The sequence below is a fragment of the Carya illinoinensis genome, chromosome 3 (genome assembly GCF_018687715.1).
Source record: "Carya illinoinensis cultivar Pawnee chromosome 3, C.illinoinensisPawnee_v1, whole genome shotgun sequence".
Taxonomy (NCBI): domain Eukaryota; kingdom Viridiplantae; phylum Streptophyta; class Magnoliopsida; order Fagales; family Juglandaceae; genus Carya; species Carya illinoinensis.
In genome coordinates this window covers 2,336,020-2,359,665 of record NC_056754.1, presented here as the reverse complement: position 1 = coordinate 2,359,665, position 23,646 = coordinate 2,336,020, and the positions used below count along the sequence as shown (strand labels likewise).

At 34.4% G+C, this 23,646-nt stretch overlaps 1 protein-coding gene, 2 long non-coding RNA genes and 1 pseudogene across 9 annotated transcripts; all 4 read left to right on the top strand.

The window, feature by feature from the left end:
* Positions 1 to 1,370: 1,370 nt before the first annotated feature.
* Positions 1,371 to 11,578, top strand: LOC122302430 (CSC1-like protein HYP1). 7 transcript variants are annotated; one of them, XM_043113680.1, is made up of 11 exons: positions 1,372 to 1,530; positions 2,097 to 2,489; positions 3,323 to 3,475; positions 4,121 to 4,184; positions 4,299 to 4,508; positions 4,962 to 5,150; positions 6,769 to 7,067; positions 7,200 to 7,476; positions 8,181 to 8,456; positions 9,324 to 9,557; positions 11,245 to 11,578. In XM_043113680.1, exons 2-11 carry the CDS (start codon positions 2,209 to 2,211, stop codon positions 11,407 to 11,409), a joined length of 2,148 nt encoding a protein of 715 aa, XP_042969614.1. In that variant the 5' UTR covers positions 1,372 to 1,530; positions 2,097 to 2,208; the 3' UTR covers positions 11,410 to 11,578. The 7 variants fall into 7 exon arrangements, 6 of the variants coding, with proteins under 6 accessions (XP_042969616.1, XP_042969617.1, XP_042969619.1 ...); XM_043113679.1 differs by having other exon boundaries at positions 2,055 to 2,489; XM_043113681.1 differs by having other exon boundaries at positions 1,372 to 1,599; positions 2,055 to 2,489.
* Positions 11,579 to 11,676: 98 nt separating this feature from the next.
* LOC122305831 lies at positions 11,677 to 13,758 on the top strand (annotated as a pseudogene).
* A 1,097-nt stretch (positions 13,759 to 14,855) lies between these two features.
* On the top strand, positions 14,856 to 15,996 carry LOC122305614. Its single transcript, XR_006241174.1, has 2 exons — positions 14,856 to 15,031; positions 15,608 to 15,996. It is a non-coding gene; the product is annotated as an uncharacterized LOC122305614 (long non-coding RNA).
* A 2,527-nt stretch (positions 15,997 to 18,523) lies between these two features.
* On the top strand, positions 18,524 to 22,837 carry LOC122302427. The gene is made up of 3 exons (XR_006240462.1): positions 18,524 to 18,763; positions 19,495 to 21,600; positions 22,385 to 22,837. It is a non-coding gene; the product is annotated as an uncharacterized LOC122302427 (long non-coding RNA).
* Positions 22,838 to 23,646: the final 809 nt, after the last annotated feature.

Here is a 23,646-nt window from a genome sequence, read left to right as displayed (position 1 = left end):
TGGAACGTGTTTGACTGTCAACTAATTTTGACAGCTAAAGAAAATATGTCATAAGAAAATATGATGATTTGGTGTGCCTGTATCTTGATGCCAAAGATAGAAATATATATATATATGCATTGCCTTGTAATATTACATTAGATTGTTAATGTTGACCCTTTATATAAATTTGGATTATTACTGATAAAGATATTTCAATCTTTTTCTCAAATTTCGGAAACTCAATTATTAAATTCCCAGAATTTGTTTCTTTAGGAATAGATATATTTGTTTGGCAACAGTTACCGTATTAATCCCATTAGACAGTACAATCTCCTGGTGGTGAGCATATGGGTTTCTTACTCAGTATAGTTGGAATCGTCTGGTGGAGATAAAAGATCATTTTCAATTATAATCATAAAAAGATTTCACAAAAATAAATTCATAAATTAATGACTTGATGGAGAGAGGCTAGGAATCGGATATGGTGTGAAGATGAGATTTGCAACCTCTAATAATAGGATGGCATGTCATCATTGCAAAGAGATTAGAATAGAACCTGTTTCACCACATTAATCCCACAATACCCCCGTCGTGCATCAGGGCATTAGGGCCAGAAATATCCCCAATAGCAGCGAAGTGAAACCCGTCGATGAGATCTGCATCACCAAAGAAGGCTGTCGGGAGGTTGACGAAGACAATGTCGTCATCTCTACTGGCAGAGAAAGAACAAAAAATGGAGACAACGAAAATCAGAGGATGCTGTGGAACAAAGCAGAGGATGTTATGATAAGAAAATATGATGGTTTGGTGCACTTTTTATGCCTAAAATATAAATATATATGCATTGTCTTGTAACGAGAGATTAAAAAGTTACATTAGACTCTTAACATTGACCGTTTATATGGACGTGGATTATTACTGATGATGAAAATGATCATTTCATTTTTTGAAGATCATGATCATGATATCTTTAAAAATTTTAAAATTATAATTATTTGAAAGTTTTATATGTATTTTTACTAATTGACAATTTTTTTAAAATTTAAACTACATTCTAGATAATCCAAAAAAATATATTTGAAGAAAAATATTAAAATAATATTTTTTCTAAATATATTTTTTATCTTATTTGAAATTAAAAAATATTTTAATATATAATATCTAAACAATTTAACTTTTATATTAAAATTTTTTAAGACTATTTAAATATTTTTTAAAACTCCTAACGCAACCCTAATCATATGCTAAGTCACTAATTTTAGTATAAATTAACAGTTTTGTTTATCGTAATTTAAGTGACGCATTAAATAAGCTCGAAATAAATTCGAGGTTTAATTAACGTAATATTGCCTTGTACTTATCTACTCTTTGATTTTTATGAAGTACTACTGTAACACATCGAAGATGCCAAAAAGAGTCGGTTACTTACGAAAAGCCGCTCTTTCCTTCCTCAATTTTGGAGGTAATCAACCAGAAGACCAGGCCATTTTTGCTGCTTCTGCTACGTCTGGGTTCTCGCCCTTCCTCTCTCTTTTAAGTCTTAACCAGGTCTGATATCTCACTGTTTTTATGCCACCCATCTGAAAAAGAAGAATTGCCGATGTTTTTTTGTTCTATGTGAGTTTATGTACAATATTTGTTCTTTGATTTAACATATACCAGGAATATGCACGAGAGTCTGATAATCTGCGTCTTGGAATATTGTTGTTTTTCGGTTTATTTTGGTGTCCTGAGAAAATTGAGATGTACACTTTTTCACTTCAAGAAGGCAGTTTTTATATGGGGATCTAAGCTGTTATTTCTTCTGGTAGTGCAAGTTGAAAAATTGTGTCGTCTTGGAAATGTCCGGCTTGTAAAAAATAATTTTCCGGCACGAATAGTTTATGTCGATGGCTTAATTCAGTTCGGGCTGAGCCTTTCAGTGCTCGCAATTGTACCCAAAAGGATCAGAGCTCCTCGAACTCAGGAAATGAACAGTTTAAAGGAATAAAAATATTTTAAGAAAGATATATTCTTAATTGATTTTTTTCATTGTGAAGCTCATATCGGTTATTCTTCTCAATTAATTGTAGGCTGCTTCTCGTAAACCTCTGAACCCTCTCTTCCTTCCAAAGTGATTTTTGTTACTAGCTGCAGTCTTTGAAGACTCTTCCGCAAGTGCAGATGTGCCGGTTGGGTTACTGGCTGTGAGGAGTTGATACAGAGATTTCAAACTTGTTTGGAGGAATGATTCTATCAGCTCTTCTAACTTCTGTCGGAATCAATCTTGGCCTTTGCCTTTTGTTTTTCACTCTGTATTCTATCTTGAGGAAGCAGCCAGGTAACGTCACTGTCTATGCACCGCGCTTGGCTGCTGAAGGTAAAGCTCAACAGGGAGGTCAATTCAACTTGGAAAGTTTGTTACCGACTGTTGGTTGGGTCAGAAAGGCATGGCAGCTCTCCGAGGACGAAATCTTGTCGGTACTGGGCTTGGATGCCGTGGTCTTTATGCGTATTTTTATCTTCAGGTAACTAGCTGCTAACTTGAAATATGTGATCTATTGTGTATTAGATTGACGTCTCTGGGAAACTGTCAACTGGTTTTTCATTGCATGCATGCATACCTACATGACAGGCTCAAAAACCCTTGGAGTTTAAGAATTTAAGTAGTCTCATCCTTTAGATGGACTAATTTTAGATCATATCAATTAGGAATTGTTTTTCATTTCATGACATTGCCTCTCAGTCCATCACCACCACACCATTTTCACCCTGGCCTGCACCATGCTGCTTTAGTTGCTAACACTACCATTACTTCACTTAAGTGTTAAGGAGACTTGGATGTCTCGGGACCAAGTTTGGAAGGGAATGGGCAATACCAATTTTGTAGCCCCTATTTCCGTTGAAAGAATAACTAAACCATAAAGAAGAGAAGGAAAGGAAGAAAAGGGGGGGGGGGGGGGGGGCAAGACTTTTTACTACGCTATTGTGCTCTTGTTTCAACTCTCAACTCGGGACTTATTTATCAGTTTCCTCTCCTGATTTCCATGTGTTATTGAACTGGTAGCTCCTGCCATAACCGATATTGTATCTCTATTCCCCTAGCTTGGGGTGGTTTTATCTATTATCCTTTTTTTAAATGGTGCAATTTTTCTTTTAAATTTGTCCTGTTTCCAAAGAAACATGCCTATTCTGCCACTGTTTGCTATGCCTAACACCTTGCTCCCAATCCCCTATTACCTATATGCCCTTCAAGCATTTCCTGCATGGTGTTTAGCCTTGTTATCATGATCTTCATTTCTTTCAAAACTTCATTTACATATCATCTTCAACTGATCCCTATCTTTTTCGTTTTATGTAGTTTGAGAGTTTTTACCTTTGCCGGGGTTGTTGGGATCTTCATTCTTCTTCCGGTCAATTATCTGGGAAATCAGCTAAATGTTGATTTTTCTCACTTTTCAAACAAGTCACTGGACTCATTCAGTATTTCAAATGTCAACAATGGTTCAAACTGGTGAGTATCAGCTGGCCACACTATGACATCAAAGGAGTACTCATGTCCTATCTTTTTTAAGACTTCCTAATTTAATTTAATTTTAACTCAAAACTTTATTGGATTTCCACATTTCGATTGTGGGTGGGAATGAATTACATTAAACCAGCTTTTTCTTGACACCCAAAGGGTAATTTTATTCACTAAATTATCCTTATTATTTGAGTAGTGCTAGATACAGTCATGGGTTGTGCAAGCGCCGCACATTCCTTTTGAAAAAGAGTGGGGTTCACCATTAAAAAATTAATTTTTTCATATGGGTCCCTTATTAACTCACTTTTTTTTAAAAGGAGTACTGGCACACTTGCTCACTCTATGAAGCAAATATCATTTCTCTTACTATTTATACCCTGGCTAATTTCTCATGAGATGTACATATATATACATATCTTTAAAGGTGATAACTCTTACTTTCTTCATTAGATTGACTTCTCTAATAACTTTCCATTTGATGGTGTCCTGTTTCAGTTTTGGACCGGTTCATAGAAATGTCTCGTCTTGAAGTTTTTAATTGGAGTTATTACTTTCAAGTTTACATGAACATATTTTAGCATTTTGTAAGTTATGGTGAGGAAACCCTGATTACTATTTTTTGACTTTCTCAAGGTTATGGGTTCACTTTTGTGCTGCATATGTTTTCACTGGAGTTGTCTGCTATCTTCTTTATTATGTAAGTAATCTGTCATTCACATTTGGTTGACTAATGTCATCATACTTTCTGGTTCATTGAAAATAAATAAATAAAGAACTAAGAAATCTCAATTTGATGACTTTACATATGCAGGAGTATGAATATATTTCATCAAAGAGAATCGCTTACTTTTATTCATCCAAACCTCAGCCTCATCAATTTACAATATTAGTACGCGGTATCCCAATCCCATCTGGAGGCACCTGCAGTGAAACTGTCAACAGCTTCTTTATAGAGAACCACCCTTCTACTTATCTTTCACATGCTGTGGTTCGCCGAACTAGCAAACTTCAAGGTCTTATTGTAAGCATCCACGTGAACTTCTGATTGATTGTGTCTTTTGCCTTTACTGTAGTTCAAATTTCTTAGTAGAGCTTAATATTTTTACTAGTTAATAGTTTGAAATGTCTATGTATGAACATAACCAATTCTGTGGTATACATATAGTACCAAAATCTCTGGATTTCTGAAATGTACGTCCAGCATTTTACTTTTGGGAGAAACCTTTCTATGTACATATAACGTTGAGAGGAATTCCTGTAGATTGCAAGTCCCTATACATGCCCTTCTCTGAAGCACTTGAGGTGAATTATTATTGGTGTAACATTATAACTGGTGTTTATATATTATGCTATTATAGCTGGTATTTTGGGGGTGTGGAGGTGGGCCCTTAGCATTATGGATTTATCTTTTCTTTTAAAAAAATTTACTTACAAAATCATGGGTTTGTAACGATTATGTGTTTATTTTTTGCAGGGTGATACAGAGAAGCTGTACAAAAGGCTTTCCTACTTGAAACTGAACAATCATACTCCACAAAGGTTCAGGCGTGATGGCTTTTTGGGAATTTTTGGACGAAAGGTTGATCTTGTAGATCACTATGAAAAGAAGTTGCAAGATTTAGAAGATAATGTGAGATTGGAACAATCTTCATCAGCAGGAAAGGTGTGTTATTTATCTCCTGAGATTTTCTCCAACAAGCTTGATAATGAAGTATTGAGTGTTTCCCTATTAAAGCTACTCAAAGGTCTTTTTTTTTTTTTTTAATCACTATCTAATACCTAGTCTCTAAATATTTATTTATTTATATGAAAACTGAGTAGTATCCTCTATAGTTTCCTTCAAATTAGTTGTTTGAAATGTTCATGACTCATGAGTTCCTGTGGATTTCATCATTGAAAACCAGTTTGACCCTATTTATAGCACTTTATCCTATTTTATTTTTTCTTGAACCATTATAGCGGAGAAGGTGGAATGTACAAAACTGCCAAAATGATTGGCGGCTATGTATACCTATTTATGATTTGAGAAATGAAATTTGCAGTCCTAGGATATGTAAGTCCTGCGCACTTCCTTTGAAAAAGTGGATAAATCTGGGACCCACATGGAAAATTTATTTTTTTAATGGTAGACCCTACTTTTTTTAAAGGAGTGTGGGACCTGTACACCCTAGGACTATATCTAGCATTACTATTTATGATTTTGATGGTTGTAAGAGCAAAGGGGATGATAGGTTGGAAACCAAGATGAGCCACAAATGTGCACCCTGTTTATAGTTTTTCCTCATTCAAAGAGAAAAGATAAGTCAAAGCATCCAAAGAATTCTGTGGCATGACACGCTTGCATATGCTAAAAACTATAATGGGGACACAGATCAAACATAAGTTTCACATGAAAATGTCCAAGAGATTGGATTGTATCCTTATATGGGCTATACTTATTGCCAGCATCTGATGGAGATAACCTATTGCAAAAATGGAAAAATTAGAAGGGTCATAAATTTTATTAGCATGTGCACACACAAACGCATGCACATGGATGCGTATGTTTGACATTCACAAAAGTACATTTTATATATAGATGGTGATGTAATTGAATTCAGCCAGTGATAACTAGTCTCTTGACATTTGGGGAGGTTCATAGGATGTGGGGCAAGCAAGCTTTGTTGTAAAGTGTTTTGATTGTTGTAACAAAGACCTTGAATCTTTCCTTGATCAGGGACCTTTGAGAAGAAAGGCCTTCGGTGGGGCTTTGGTGAGGACCATTTGTTAATCCGCCCTTCCTCTCTTGGATGTCACATTTTATTTACCCATTTTGAACGCCAAAAAAGTTTGATGAATTTAGTAAATAGCTATGTTGCAGAAGTATCAACATGCAAAAATAATAAACCAAACTCTGAAAAATATCAGTTTTAGAGACTGATATTGATGTTTATTTCAATAGTTTGAATTCCTGTATGGGACAAACAAATTGAGATGGAGGAAGTATCTAATAGAAATAGCTCTAGATTAATAGGTATCTTTCAAGTCCACTTTTTAGATGCTAGGCATGTAGTTATAAAGATATTAATCAGCAGTTTATTATTGACATGGAGTAATATGGAACAAATTTAATTATGTAAATTCCTCGTGTTGGATTCAAAGCTTCACCAGATGCTAACCTTACGAATGTGTGTGGTGGCATGCATGAATTTCACCCCACAATAGATTACTTCTATATTAATCAAGCCTAATAAGAAGATCATATCTGATACAGCTTGCCCTTTGCCTTTCGATTTTAATAGGAAGTCCCTGCTGCATTTGTGTCATTCAAGTCACGGCTTGGTGCTGCAGTAGCTTTACACATTCAACAAGCAGTGAATCCCACAAAGTGGGTCACTGAGCGAGCACCTGAGCCTCAGGATGTTTACTGGCCATTCTTCTCTGATTCATTCATAAAAAGATGGATCTGCGTGCTGGTGGTGTTTGTAGCATGTATTGCTCTTACAATTCTATTTCTTATTCCAGTTGTACTAGTACAAGGACTTACTAATCTTGATCAGTTGGAGACCTGGTTTCCTTTCCTGAAAGGCATACTAAAACTGTAAGTGCAAATCAATCTTCATACTTGATTAAGTGTCATTCTTCTGAATTTAAAGCTTGCCGGAGATTTTATTCAAGAAATTATGCCTTTCTCTGGTATGATACAAGAATATGCAATTTTTTTATTTTGCAGAACCTTCGTCAGTGAAGTGATAACAGGATATCTTCCCAGTCTCATTCTTCAGATGTTCCTATCTTTTGTGCCACCCATCATGATAATGTTTTCCTCCATGCAAGGATACATCTCTCTTAGTCAGATAGAAAAAAGTGCATGTATCAAGGTATTGTGGTTTACAATATGGAACATTTTCTTCGCAAATGTACTATCGGGATCAGCTCTCTACCAGGTCAGCGTCTTCCTTGAACCCAAAAAGATTGCCAGCGTACTAGCTGAAGCTGTACCAGCACAGGTGAGTAGATATTTCTGCTTATAGCTTGGAATTTGGGATATTTCTATGAAGACACAGATTTTTTTGTAATTGAAAGGCTACTCATTTCATATGACCCATTCCCACTTGGCAGGTCCATGGTAGGACAATGGCTTGTCGGAACTTTTCCAAACGTAACTCAATTATTAGTAGCATGCAGTGAAAGTGGAACTTAGGATCAGAAAGGGAACACGATGCCTAAGGCAGTGACTTTGAATTGGATTGAGATGACATTAAAGAGATTTGCAAAAGCCGACTCATTATTTTACATTCATGACATTAGGAAATTTCAACTTATTTTGATAAACATTTGTGTTGTGCTGATTTGAGATCTCTTTATTCATGGTTGACTCAAGGCAGTCGACTCTGTTAATCTTTGGGATATACGTATCCAGTGATGAGGTTCACTGTGCACCAAAAAAAATGTCGGATAACACTGGTTTACCTTCTAATTTTCCTTGTATTTTTATTTTGATTTATTTCTTTTGGGCATCGTTTATCCTAATAATATTCCAATTGAAAAGTAATGAACCTGAAAATAATATCTCATCAGTTGGCACTTGGTAGAACCTGTACCAATTTTTAGGAAACTATATTTTGACTTTAAATGTTGGCCTATACTATTGAAACCATTTCTTAATACTACAATTGACGTCACAATATTTGTTTTTTTAATTTGGATGTAGGCATCATTCTTCATTGCATATGTCGTGACATCTGGTTGGACCAGTCTATCTTCAGAACTCTGTCGATTGGTTCCCCTCATATGCAGTTTTTTCAAGAGAGTATTTTCAGGAAAATATGGTGATGAATTTGAGGTTCCATCAATTCCGTACCACAGTGGAATTCCCAAGATTCTCTTCTTTGGGCTTCTTGGTATAACATACTTCTTCCTTGCTCCACTAATTCTGCCATTTCTCTTGGTTTACTATTGTATGGGGTACATCATCTACCGCAATCAGGTTAGTGGAATGCCGTCATTTTCATTCTTTAATTCATTCTTACCATTATGAGCTTTATCCCCTCGTTATTTCTCTTAATCACTTAGCCTAAAATAACATAAGCAAGGTTCTGTTTCAAATAAAAATAATAGGTGCACCTTTCATGATGCTGTCCCACTTGATTTACCACTGCTCTTAAAATCATAAACAAGTCTGAGATTACTGTCAAGTTATTCTAGTGGAAAGTTGGTGTGTGGTCTAGCCTAATATACAATATATTATCCTTGAAATTATGAAATTATGGTAGTATATGAAATTATGACTGGTTATAATTGTTTTAAAGTTGATTGTGCTGTTGGACCTTAAATATCTAGAGCTAATAATTTTTAGCTTAGCAAATGGTGAGGCATATGCATCTAGAGGTGTTGCCATCCTTCATTTTGGATTTTACTTGCCCTATGGTTTGCTTTGGTAAAGACAAATGAGTACTCTCTTTTGCAACATGTTCAGTTTTCAGAGAGAAGCTGATACGGGAGAGAAGATAAACAAAGGACTTAAAATTATATTGGTTTAAAAAATTTATTCCATGAAATATGTTTCAGTCCATACTGCTCCTTGTGGAGTATATCCTGCATCCATCCAAGTCTTTGACCCTGTGAAAAGTAAGAAAAGAGTTTCAGTTGGTGTTGGCTGTTGGGGCCACACCATTTATACATTGGAAGGGAAGAACACAAGAGGGACGATCAATCCAAAAGCAGGACTTTTGAAAGTGTTTTAAGTTCTAAACTGCTTGTTTGGACTACTTAGTTGAGATTCGCTTGGGGAGGTAATATTATTTTCCAATGCTTTGTACCTACTTTTATGACTTTTTATGAATTTCTTGTACAGCTATCGAATGTATATGCACTCCAATATCAAACTGGTGGAAAGTTTTGGCCTATAGTGCACTATTCAACCATTTTTTCTTTGGTGCTGATGCATATTATTGCCATTGGGATATTTGGGATTAAGAAGGTTCCGTTAGCTTCCAGTTTAACTATTCCTCTTCCTATTCTCACACTTCTTTTCAATGAGTACTGCCAGAAACGGTTTCTACCCTTATTCAAAACGTATCCTACCGAGGGACTTGGCTTACAAATAACTATAATTTATCTTTTATTTTTCTGATTCTGCTAATTTAATTTTCTGGCTGATATTTCAAGCGAAATTCGTTTTAACATTTTCGTTTATTTTTTGCATTTGTTATTCTCGTAAACCCTATCCTGGGTAGCTCTTTATAGCATATCTGATACCTGGGAAATTGTCATGTTCCTTTATATCTGCTAATGTTTCTTCTTATATGTGCGTGGTTTTCCTTACATTACCTACTGTTGTCTTGCTTAGCAAAGCTTGCTTCTCTTTAGTTTCTACTGTCAAGAGTCAATTGAGAATCTGAGAAGCAATAGGTATCACGCTCAATATCAAACACGTATTAATCCAGAGTAGCATAAGCTATATATTCAGGTTTCTTTTACATCTTTCCAATGATATGGAACTTGATTACCACAAGTTTATCAGAGAAGAAATCACCTTCATTTGTCTTAAAAAAGAATTTTTGTACTTTAAAAAAAAAAAAAAAATTTCTTGAAACTACAAGGAGATCCACTTGGAGCATGACTGGATCTAAAGTTCAATTATTTGTTTTTATGATGCTTAATTACTGGAATTAGGGCTTGAGAATAGTTGTAATGCCTTGCATAGATGGTTATGATTATAATATAGAATGGTAATATGGGGATCAATGGCCGTATTGATCCATTTCCATGGTTTTGGAATAGCAGTTAAGTATAAACAATTAAGGACCATTAGATTTTGCTTTATGGTACTTTTCATGTTGCTGGAAAGGATAACATGAAAGTTCCATTAAGAACTGACGATTGAGAGAAAGTAACTAGGATATATTTTACATAAACCCCAATTCTCTAACAAAATGTAAGCTCAATGTGGTGGCAATACAAGATAAAAATCTTAAATTGATCTATTTGCCACTTAATAACTAGTAACTTGTTGTCTGCTACAAGTAAGACTTGGTATCTTGAGGATATGATAAGTGGAAAATGAATGAGCTGACAATTGTGGCACTGTCTCTTTGAACCCTGACTGCTGATCGACTGGTTTTTCCTTTTTCCCTGAGCTGATGATGGGCTGATCCCTTTGGTCTTGTAAGGCTCCCTTTGCAGTCAGCGCACTGTTTATGTTAAATATATTTATGTTATTATGCCCGGCTCGTTGACATGACCAGCAACCAGACATGTTCCCTCTTGAAATTATGTGTCGTCCTATTAAGCTTCCTAGATGCCTGTGGATTTCTTTCATTCCTAGATCTGCACCTTGCATGTTTCTGATTTCTTTAATGCTGGTGTAGTTGCATCCATTGATCCCAGTCACCCTTGCTCACTACTCAAGCGATTTTTCTGTACAATAACATGCAGAATGTTATAGTTTACATTGTTCATCATGCTAGAAATAGCTATGGCCTAAACTGTGGTTGGTAAAGCGCGCAGGCAGTACTGGTACTGCTGTTCTGCAGGGGATCGACCTTATAAATTTTGCTTTATCTTTTGGTGATAAAAAGCTTTCCCGACAACAAATTAAAATGAGAGCTTTTACAGCGGTATATCATCTAAGTTAGATGCTCCTGTATTGCACCATTCAGCCTTACTATTCGCAATTTTACTTTTCTGACAGTGAATTTATTTGCAAAGACTATTTTCGTGCATTCTTTTGATAGTACTCCTCAAGAAATGAGCTGAAAGAGTGTCTTGTGCAGTGTTTGGTAAAGAAAGACAGAGAGGACGTTAACGATCCTACCATGGCTGAATTTTATGATAAATTAGTCACTGCATATAGAGATCCAGGCCTGATGTCATTGCGATATTCAAGATCAGGCACCGAGGGACTCAGCTCTCCCCTTCTTCAAGCTGCCGAAGTCTGAAGTGAATGCTTAGCCTTTTGGCATCAGGGCATCAAAGGGAAGATCAACTGCTTCTATTGAGTTTGCTTATCGTTATTTGTACATCATGTCAGTTTCTGCATTACATTTTCTCTCAGTAGGGATCAGTACCATGACTTTAATAGCTCTGTATGGAAATAACATTCTGTTCTCTCTCTCTCTCTCTCTCTCTCTCTCTCTCTCTCCCACACGCGCGCGCATAAGGCATGCCGGTTTCCTTCTTCTGGGAGATATCATGTCATAGAGGCCATGCCTCGAGAGGTACGTACTGAAGAAAAGGATTCTGTTCGACTTAGCCATGGCATGATGGCATGCTTTATGTATAAGATGAAATGCATGCTTTTTTTAACTCCTTTAAAAATGATCGTTTTAATTGAAAAAGAAACAGTAGGTTAAAAAATATAGCACGACCTCACACGTACTCGATTTAATTATCTCTACCTATTTATTTCTCACAAAAAAAAAATCATAAAAATCAGTAGATCATCAAATATCCGAAGCACCCGGATGTATGAGATATTATAATTTTGGGAAAAGCTAAATGCAAGCGCCGAACGTAACCGGCTTGCAAGCGGCTGCTGAGTTGGCAAAAAAATAAAACACAGCGTTTTGCTTTTTGTGAGTTTTCATTTGTTCCGTTGCCCAGAGTCCAAAACGTGAAGGAAAATAAAGAAGACTCCAGAACGTGAAGGAAAATAGGGACAGAGCGGCATGGACGCAGAGGCTGAAGGAGGAGTACAAGGCTTTGATCGCCTACTCCCAAATGAATGATTGGTTCCAGATCTCCACAGCCAATCTCGAGGGGACTCGTTGGACCGGCAAATGCCGGTACGTTCACAACCCCCTCCACCGCCTCCGAGCTCGAGCTCCCCCAACTCGACGACAAGACCCAAAAGATGTATAGAGGGGGGAAGATCTGCTTGACTGTGCATTTCAAGCTACTTTGGGCGAAGAACTGTCCTGGGTTTGGCATAGCGCATGCACTCTGCTTGGGTCTTGCACCGTGGCTTGCTGCAGAGGTTCCTGTTCTTGTGGATTCTGGTATGATTAAGCACAAGGATGATGCAACCTCATCTAGTGAAACTTTAGTCGTCTTGTGCAAAAATGTTGAGGCTGTAGATCTAAACATTGAGTTCAAAAGTTCTTATAGCTTTTATAGCTTTCTCGTTCAATGAAAATAATCGTTGAGGCATAATATGTCATTAAGAGGATTTGCCCTACGGTGTGCAATTTATTACCATGTATTACAATCCGTCACCGTGCACACACCGAAGGCATGTTGACCTCCCTCCTTCCAATGAATGCGGGAAAATGAGGGAAATTATCTGGGTTTATTACTCATGAACTCTTTTTCAATTGGTTGTGGGGATTTTGTTATACCGCAGAAGACCACACAAAAATACCCAAAAAAAAATGGAGACCCACGGTCCCAGAATCCCAAAGCGGAACTCTATTTCAGACTTTCAGTTTCGGTTACTGTTTCTGGCGTGCTTCTTCCTCTTGTATACGAGCTTCTATGCTACTAAAATGATGGAAGCAGCTCAAACGAGCACGACGATGGACGATGGAGAAACAAATGGCCAATGGAGCTTCCAGATGATCGAACACGAGGCACGAGGGAACCGGAAAGCAAGATGAACCCAAACTGTTTTTGAGTTTATTTTCCTTCTCATTTCCGCACATTTCGTCTTTCTTTTTTTTTTTCTTAAATAAACCGACATGGCGTCAACGACTGCGCCCCGACTGTATAACACGACTGTATATAGCACTTTTATAATTTTTAAGGTTTCCAGAATATGAGGTTGTACGTTGAAACTCATTAATTATAATGTAATTTTTTATGGTACGGTTTCAACACAAGTAATTTGGATAATTAGCAACTTACTTTATTTATTATTGTTATTTTTTTAGAGAAAGCAAATTAGTCAAGCATTAGTCCACGTGACTTGGATGTACCAAGGCATGGCTTAAGTGTAGGGGAAAGGGTCAAAGGGAGACCACACATATATTTCAAAGGGGAAAAAGAAAAATAAACACGTGAATCGATTAGGACAAGCTTCCATATGCAGTATCATGCAATAGGGATGACAAAAGCCAACTAAAGGCATGCAGTCAGAGATGAGGAAGGTAAATTTCTAGCCACAATGAGAAAAAATGAAAGTTATACTCCTGATCCAGCAATAGCAGAGACTAAAGGAGCTCGTATAGCAGCAGAGTTTGGATTGTATTTGGGGATGAGAAGGGTAGTGCTTGAAGGAACTCTAAGAGGGTTATTTTGGCCATTCAGAAACAAGAGCAAGATGAAAGTTACTTTGGGATGATCATTGAAGAAATCAGAGACGGTTTAGCATCTTTTGATAGTTGTATTACTAAACATGTATATAGAGAAGGTAATGTAGTTGCATATAAACCAGGTAAACTGACTTTACTTGTAACAGACTGTATAGTGGATTTGGAGGAAACTCCCCACTATCTTTCAATGTGTCTTCTAAATCAGTGAATGAATGAAAAGGATTTATGCTTTTTTTTTTTTTTTTTTTTTTTTTTTTTTATATAAAAAAAAGGCATGCAGGTCGTTCGTTTCGCTCTCTATAAATAAAATGTGATTTATTTATAATTTGAATTTCTTCATGATCATGTATGTGCATGTAGACCACCAGCTTTAACTTTTGTTTATTTAATTTTATATGTTACATATATAACAAGATAAGCATGTCGGCCATTGTGGTCTCCAAAAATTAAAGACATCAGTTGGGGCCAATTTCTAGCCAGTAATCTTAATTAATATATAGATTATAGATCTGTACAATCTTCATTCTTTTCACTGTACCCGGTAGGTAAGTGTGAACTACTCATTGATCTATATATAATATATAGGGCACGAAATAATTTATAATACTCCTCCTTTTTTTTTTTTTTTGTGCACAATGAATGCATCATGTGACATATTTATTTGTTTTTCCGGTTGGGGTGATTAAAAAAAATGTACAAAAGATAACTGAAAGAACATCATAAAGACGACCTTCCAATGTTCATTAACATCTGTGATATATATTTTTTTTTTCGAGTCATTAGATTTAAAACAAAACCCATAAAAATCGATGAAGAAATTAATGAGTCAACATGGACAGTACCATGTCACGACCGTGGCATCTTTTTAATTTCTTTTGTTTTTTCATATGTTTTTTAAAAAAAAAAAAATCCCGAACATGGCTGGCATCTGATCAAGTCAATTGCTAGGCCTTCTTGCTTTCATATTTTATTCATAGAAAATAAATCTTCCATCTTATCTACCAAACTAAAGGTAGCCTTTTTGCTTTTTGATACCACTACTCGATGTTGGCCTGCTAGCTAGTGCTCGATCTGACTGTAAGTACGGGCGTATTATCGTTATCAACTGAAAAAACTTCCAACCACGTACTAATCATACATGCACTTGAATGGTATTCTATAAATAGGAGTTAGGAGGAAAATGGCCTCAGCACAATCCATTAATCTGCAATTAACAAAATGAAGGCTATCCATATTTTTATTTGTATTCTCTTCGCTTCCCTTCTTACCTCGTCCCCTTCAATTGCAGCTTGCGAACTGGTTGAGAGTAATGGTGAGAGCACAGTACTACATCTTTTATATTCATTAGTCATGTCTGTTTATTGCAATATTCGAAAATATTATTCTACATGAAGTTGTTTATGACCCAAGTTTTAAATATTATCCTCTTGCTTTTATATAATAACAGTTTTCTTTTGGATTTTCCCAATACTTAATTAATTTGTGACTAATTGTTTAAATAATTTCAGTACATCATGAATACCAATTGTTTAAACAATATCATGTCACGTGTTTTATATATGCATGTTCTAAATGACATCATCATGTTAAATACATTGTTGAAATTATATATATATATAATATTATAACACATACATGAACTAGAAGAAAGGGTTTTGAGTATCCTCGGGCCTCGTACGGTATTCAGTAGCTAGCCCCAAAAATCAAGAAAATATATCATAAACTCATTACGTAATAGATATATTCAAGAATTTTACTAGAAAATACAGATGACAGCTGTAGAATATATAATTATAGCTGTTGATGCAATTATATATTAGGGATAACTAATAATTTTACATTAATTGGCTAAGATCGACCTAATTATTTAGTTATATTCATTTATCAGTTAGTGCAGGTTCTGGTGGCCGACACGGGGATCCCATGCAAGAGGGCTATTTCATGCGGAAAGCCTGACAATCCCTCGTATAGTAAATGCATAGCGAAACAGAAGCCAAAGTGTAAGGATCGATACAAGCGCGACTGCGAGCTGGCACCAAAAGGAAATTGAACAAGTACTTAATTACTTGTCATGGTACTTAATTCTCGTCATGATCATGAGAAGAACGTATGTGTCGTTGAGAATAAAAGTCGAGTTAGTTTGGTTTGATATCATAAGAAAGGACCGGCCTTTGTGAGCTCGATTTGCTGTGTGGAGATATGTAAAATCATGTCACTGTATTTTAATATGATATACGTGTGCCAATAATAAAAGAGCTGACTTGATTAATTGGGTTAGTTTATTTTCTTACTATCTAATTAATGGAATTCCACGTGGTTAAGGAAATCTATGAGAGAAGGTTCTAAGTTGTTGAATTCGGTCGAACAATGTAAGGAGTCTCTGATCGAGATATAAAACGAAATGATCATACACAATATTATCAATGGTAATTAGCCAAAAGAAAAAAAAAAATGTGAATGTTTGATATTGAGAATTCAGATGAAAATTCAAATTGTGCACAGCCCAACCTCATTACTCATGGAAAAAACATACTCAACCAACAAGAAAGTTTTAAAACTTATCAATTCAGACACTTAAAATAATTTCTTGACGTTTTGGGATCTAGTTCTTTCTTTATGGCAATGCAATACGTGCATGTATGGTATAATCACCTTATAATTTTGTAGTAAATGGACGAATTTTTTTGTTCTACGTTAGAATTTAAGAAACAATCATCTATGAACTTGATGACAGCCTACATTATTTTCAGTTGAGCTTTGAGAGCAAGTGTTAGATGAAGCCCATAATATCAGAAAAACACATTACGTGTATTATGGAATAATTACTGGTACAAGTCTCAATAATTTTTTAGGGTGAAATCTCAAACAGATAATTTAGAGTAAATGTTTTGTAAAAAAGTGAGTTTCAATAATAACAAAAATTAATTTTTTGGATATATTTTTAAGGCGAGGTCTACTTTTTTTAAAATAACTTGCGTGAAACTTGCATAAATAATTTCTCTAATTCTTAATATCTATAAAATATATTATAAAAATAGAAATAAAATCAAACACGTGATTAGACACAAGAAGCTCCGATCATGGGGTTCGAAATGACTCGATAGGGACGACGGAAGCCGAACACAGGGATGCGATGAACAATAACCATGAGTTTTCCGTTTGATCATTAAGATATTATATTTTAGGACAAGGTGAATAACACAAAACGAGATTGCCGCTTTCACACTCTATTTTAAGTACGTTGTCAAGCATTAACCTTTTTAAAAAAATTAATTTAGGTGCGGTTTGGATAATGAGTTGAGATAAAATGAATTAAGATGAAAGTTAAAAATTAAATAAATTAATATTAAAATATTATTTTTTAATATTATTATTATTTTAAAATTTAAAAAAATTAAATTTTTTATAATATTTTTTATATGAAAATTTAAAAAAGTTGTAACAATAAAATGATAAAATGAGTTAAAATGAAACACTTTTACTATCCAAACAGGATCTGATACAACTTGATTTGGTTTACTATTTTAATTACTATTTTCTTTCTTTATTCACATCAATGATATATTTAATGTATTAATAAACACACTTATAAAGATAATTTTTGGTCCAATAATTTGTTGACTACTCGCAAGACTGATACATGGAGGACTCAATAATTGTCTATATCTATAAAATATTAAAAAGAAAAAAAGCAACACATGACCGTGGGGTATTACGCATTAATAATAGCGATCCTTCGTAAAAGGTTTAATATTTTATCTTCCAATTAAAGGTAACTTTTGCAGCTAGCTAGCTTTGCTTTTGATCTTGATCAATGATCATACCTCTCAAACTTGGCCACTTGGCCTGTTCTGATTACGTGTATTATGAAATAATTAAAGAAAAAATATAGTTACAAGTAGAATTATATACTAATCTGTGTATCAATATGATGTGATTGGTAAAAAAGTAAATTTTATTAAAAATAATGTTAATTTAAATTTTAAGTATGAATAAATCAGTATTAGTACACAGATTAATGTGCGACTGTACTTATATATAACAAAACTCATAATTAAAAGATCCAATGCCACCACCTTACCATTTATACGCGGCAAATTAGTCAAGCACAAGTCTACGTGACTTGGAAGTACTTGGAATGGTCTATAATTATTCAATATATGGGAAGGGAGACCACACATACATTCCAAAGGGAAAATGAAAAGGTAGACACGTTAATAGGTTCGGACAAGTTTCCATCATGCAGTATTACGTAATGGGGATGATGACAGCCAAGTACTAAAAGCTGGCCCGATCGTTTGTTTCGCTCTCTATAAATAAAAATGTGATTTATTTATAATTTGAATTTCTTTCATAATCATGTGGATGTAGCCCACCAACTTTTTTTTTTTTGTTTTTGTAGCCCACCAACTTTAACTTTTGTTTATTTAATTTATATGTTACATATATAACAAGATAGGCATGTCTGCCATTATGGTCTCCAAAAATTAACGAGATCGTCTTTCATTTTTTCTTTATTGAAAAAAAAAATCATCTTTTCTGACAATTAAAGGTAATTTTTGCTTTTGCTTTTGCTTTTGCTTTTGTTTTTATTTATTTATTTATTGCTTTCTTTGTGGTTACTTTCGATTTTTTTTTTTAAATATATAATTGAAACCACTCAAATCAGTTGGCCTCTTCCAATTATATTATGCCTAAAAAGAAAATCCGACCTCGTTTTCTATTAAACGTGTCTAGGCCAGGCACAAATTCGCACTTATGAATGATCATACCCCTCGAACTTGGCCAGTCATTACGTGTATTATGGAATGATGAAAAGATGCCACCACCTTACTATTTACACGCAGGAAATAACACAAGTCCACGTAACTTCGTATGGCCCCTATAAATAGGAGTGCAGAGGAAAGGGTCTTTGCATGACATGAATCCACTCGACAATCCTATTTAAAAATGAAGGCGATCATCCTCATTTGCGTTCTACTGGCCTCCCTTCTTTTCTCCTCCCCTTCAGTTATTGTGGCTCGCAAACTACTAGCTGATCAGGGTGAGATCTTCCACAAATTTCTGATTTGGTTTAATTTGCATTCATTAATTAGTCATTATTTAATTTTACATAACAAGTAGTAGTACTTGTTCATCATGATATAACTTTTTAGATATTATATGTCCACCTGCCCCTGCTTATACAAAATAAAGAACATTTTTTAAATCATTTTATGATCATTTTATCAAAGAGATCAAACGAAAGGATACAGAGCAATCTCTTCATTGCTAATATTAATCTCTAAGACTCAGGATCATTTAGATACTTAGAATATTTTAGAATATTTGTAAATAATAATAAAATTTAAGATTTTTTTTTGAATTTTTAGAAAAGAGAGAAAAAATTGAATAAAAATATTATATATAAAGGTAACAAATTTTTTGAATATAATTTTTTACAATTATTTTTGTTTTGAAATTTAAAAAAAGAAATTGAATTATTTTTTATATTTTGTTTCAAAATTTAAAAAAGTTATAATGATTAGATGAAAAAATTAAAAAATATTTTGTATTTGAGTAATATTTAAAAATGAGATATTTAAAAATATCTAAGAATATTTGAATTCCCAAAAGCAACCTCAAATTGTTCTCGGAAACTTTAGTACTAGAAAATAATCATGGTAGTGAGACACCTAACTGGAAGAAACACGACCGAGCATGACAAGTATGTTTACAAATGACAGAGTAAAAATATAAAGAGCTAATTAGTGAAGTTATCTTCGATCGATGTAGGATCTACTGGAAGAACCGGGAACCGCAACAATCCAGGAGGATCATGCGGGAGCCCTAGAGATCCTCAATATAGTTCTTGCGTGGGAAGGCAAAGGCCCATCAGGTGTGAGAAAAAAACCATATTTGGTCGTTGCCAGCCACCTCAAGGAACTTGAATCAGTACTACCTATTATGGCATGGTAAAAGTATGCATAAAGTTACATGTAATGCCGCGTGAATAAATAGGATTTGGTGTTTGATACCATTAATATTGTGATGGAGCTCGATCTTCATCATTTGTAGTGTGAAAATATAAATATGTAAAATATACATCTTGATATATATTTGATGTGTACCAATAAAAAATCAGCCGACCGACTTAGTTTTGGTCAACTTGTTTTTCTTATCAAGTACTCACTTTTTATTTCTTTCGTTTTAATGTTATACATCTATTTCTTCACAATGATATAATGATATATTACTAATTCAGTCAAGAATGGGCCAGTCTATATATGGGTTCTCAAGACCAAGCCTAGTATAGTAAAAGCCGAAACTCCTACAGATTAAGCCCATTTAACCAATGTTAAGATTTAAGGCCCAGGTAGGCACTCATACTTGCGTGGCCCAATATACTGATCTTGTAGCAGTAGTAGTAGTAAAGCCCTCTAAGCCCAAATCTGCCTGGTCTTGATATTCTGGTTTAGAGGATTTGACGCATGAAAATTTTTAGTTTGTATGTAAAAGATATCGTGGAAGACACGCTTCATATTGCTAATATGCTGGAAGCTAGATGAGGTTATTTATTAGGTAAAAGTGTATGGAACATTTTATAGTTAATGATTGAAGCGTATTAAAAGTATTTTTTGTACTTGCTGATCAGGTAATAAGCTTCTAAAGTAATGATAGTATATAGATTGTGTTAATAAGTAGATATATAAATAAATTTTATAATCGATTAATTATCTTAGGGCTTCTCTCAAATATAGTTACAGTGACTCAATATTTCACTTCTAGCTAGGATATAATTCTGTACGTGACACATACTGAATGAATGATAATTGAAGATTTCAGATATTAATTATCCAAGGCCAAAATTTCCTCGGGCATTGGTTGGCATCGTTTAATGGAACGTCCATTGTCTCTATTCTTCTATGCGTGCTCACGACTTTGCATAATCAGACAAGCATATGACCATAATTTCCATGATGGTGTCTGGCTGCCTTACTTTTTGACTTGTGGTCAACTATAAAAGCCTTAATTTTAGTGATAATATCTAGATATTTCTTCAGTCTTTTCAGAATAATGCATCCCTGCTTCTTTAATAAAGCCAGCCACATGCATCCCTTCCCCATGACCTCCTCACTACTCTGTAGATTGGTGATTTGACTCGGTCAAGCTACCTTAACGTAGTGTACGTGTGTGTATATATATCACACAATAGCCACGAACTTTCCATTTGATTATTGAAATTCTATTTTAAAAAAATGTGTATGATAAAATGAATATAATATAATAAAAATGAGTATTTATGATAAAAAAAAATAATTATTTTGATAAGAAATAATTGACCACAAATTAATAAGTAATTTTCATATAATGACGAGTAATAATAATATAGAATAAAAGATTGTCATGATAATTAACATTTGATTTTTTTTTTTTTTTAAAGACAATCCATAAAAATTGATGAAGAAAATGAGTCAGCATTGACAGTTGTTTTCTCTACTTTTGTTTTTTAATCACCAACATGCAAGGCACCCGATCTAGTCAATTGCTAGGTCTTCTTGCTTTCACTTTTTATTCATAGAAAATAAATTTTCCATCTTATCTACCAAACTAAAGGTAGCCCGCCTTTTTGCTTTTTGATACCACTACTCGATGTTGGCCTGCTCGATCTGACTGTAAGTGCGTGTTATCAACTGAAGAAATTTCCAACCACATACTATAATTACAGATGCACTTGAATGGTACTGATAAATAGGAGTGTAGGAGTAAAATGGCCTCTCAGCACAAGCCATTACTCAGCCATCAACAAAATGAAGGCTATAATTCTTATTTGCATTCTCTTCACTTTCCTTCTTATCTCGTCTCCTTCAAGTGCAGCTCGCAAACTGGCTGAATATCAGGGTAAGAGCACATGAGTAGTATTACATCTTCTATATTCATTAGTCATGTCTTCAGTTTATTGCAAAATTCAAAAGATATTATATATTCCGCATCAGAAGTTGCTCATGATGGCCATAGTTTTAAATATTATCCTCTTGTAGCTTTTGTATAATAACAATTTTTTTTTTTTTTTAATTTGGATTTCCCAATCCTTAATTTGTGACTAGTTGTTTAAATAATTTTATATCATATGTGTGTAACAATTGTTTATCATGAATTTAACACAAAGATTTATATATATAAAAAATACATGCATGCATGAACTAGAAGAGACATATATATATATTTCATAAGAGCTAGTACTTGTACGTGATGATAGATTTTAGATATTATATATCCACCTGCCCTTCTTATCAGAAAATAAGTATATTTTTGATTATTTTACATTGTAAACTTGCTCTGTACATAATATAAACATTTTCTATTCATGTTATTATTTTATCACAGATCATATAAAACGTACGAAAGGATCATATATACAGATCGAACAATGATCTCTTCAGTACTACTGCTAAAATTGTTCTTCAAGACTCTTTAACTCATTAGTTATCATATATTATATTACATATTCATAGAGATTATGAAATACATGACTGAATTATTAACATATATATGGGCTATGATAATTTATAATCCTGTACGTGATGCAATTATCGTACTGGAAATTATGTTTACAAATTAATCATGACTGAGTAAATATAAAAAACTAATTATCTAGTTATTAATTTTGGATCGATGGATGCAGGAGTTACTCGCGGAACCAATAATCCCAAGAATCCAGCAGTACCATGCGGGCGTGGCAAACCATATACTTCTTGCTTACCAAAGCAGCCGCCCCCCCAAGTGTAAACCAATATACACACGCGGTTGCAAGCCATGACCTCAAGGACCTTGAATCAGTACTAGTACTACTTAATTATTGTGGTTTGGTGAAAGTATGAATAAATAGTACTAAATTAAGTTACGATCGAGTAGTACTCATGTATTCCTCTGAGAATAAATAGGATTTGGTTTGACACCATGATTAATATTGTAATGGAGCTCGTTCGATCGATATTCGAACTTAATTCCTTTGCAGTATGGAAATATATTAAATGTAAAATATGCTAGATGCATCTTGATCTTATGCTGTACTGTTTGCCAATAAATTAAAAATAATCGAGATCACCGACATAGTTTTGGTCATCTTGTTGTCCTATATATCAAATATTTAATCATTTTCTTAATGTTCTAGATCTAATATATATTAATCTTCTTCAAAATATATATATTGTTGTAAAATAACATTGTAAAATTGTATGACCACCTTGAGCTAGAAGTCAAATGCACAGTGCATAGTGCCAGCATAGTACTGCATAGTAACTGGCATAGTAAATGGCCGACATCGCACAGTGTGCATAGTGTTAGCATAGTACTGCATAGTAACTAGTATAGTAAATGGCCGACATCGCACAGTGCGCACAGTGCGCATAGTGCCAGCATAGTACTGCATACTAACTGGCATAGTAAATGGCCGACATCGCACAGTGCATAGTGCCAGCATAGTACTGCATAGTAACTGGCATAGTACATATGCATAGTACTGCATAGTAACTGACATAGTTCCCTTTGTACGCCTATATATATCGTTGAATTTTTTAAGAAATTCATAAGTTTCATAACTTCTCTGAGTTCTATCTCTCTCTCTCCTTTTAGAAAGTTTTATAATAAATCTATCTCTCTCTTTCCTTTTCGATAGTCTTATAACACGTTATCAGCACGAAAGTTCTGACGATCTTGAAGCTAATAGTCCTCTACTTCAAGTAAGTTTTTCAATATATTTTTATATTCTTGATTTATATATGTAAAAAATGTCAAATCTTACAAAATTGGAATTCGTTGCTCTTGACATTTCTGGAAAAAATTATTTATCTTGGATCCTTGATGCTGAGATCCATCTGGATGCGATGAACCTGGGAGATACAATTAAAGAAGGAAATCAAGGGTCCCTGCAAGACCGTGCTAAGG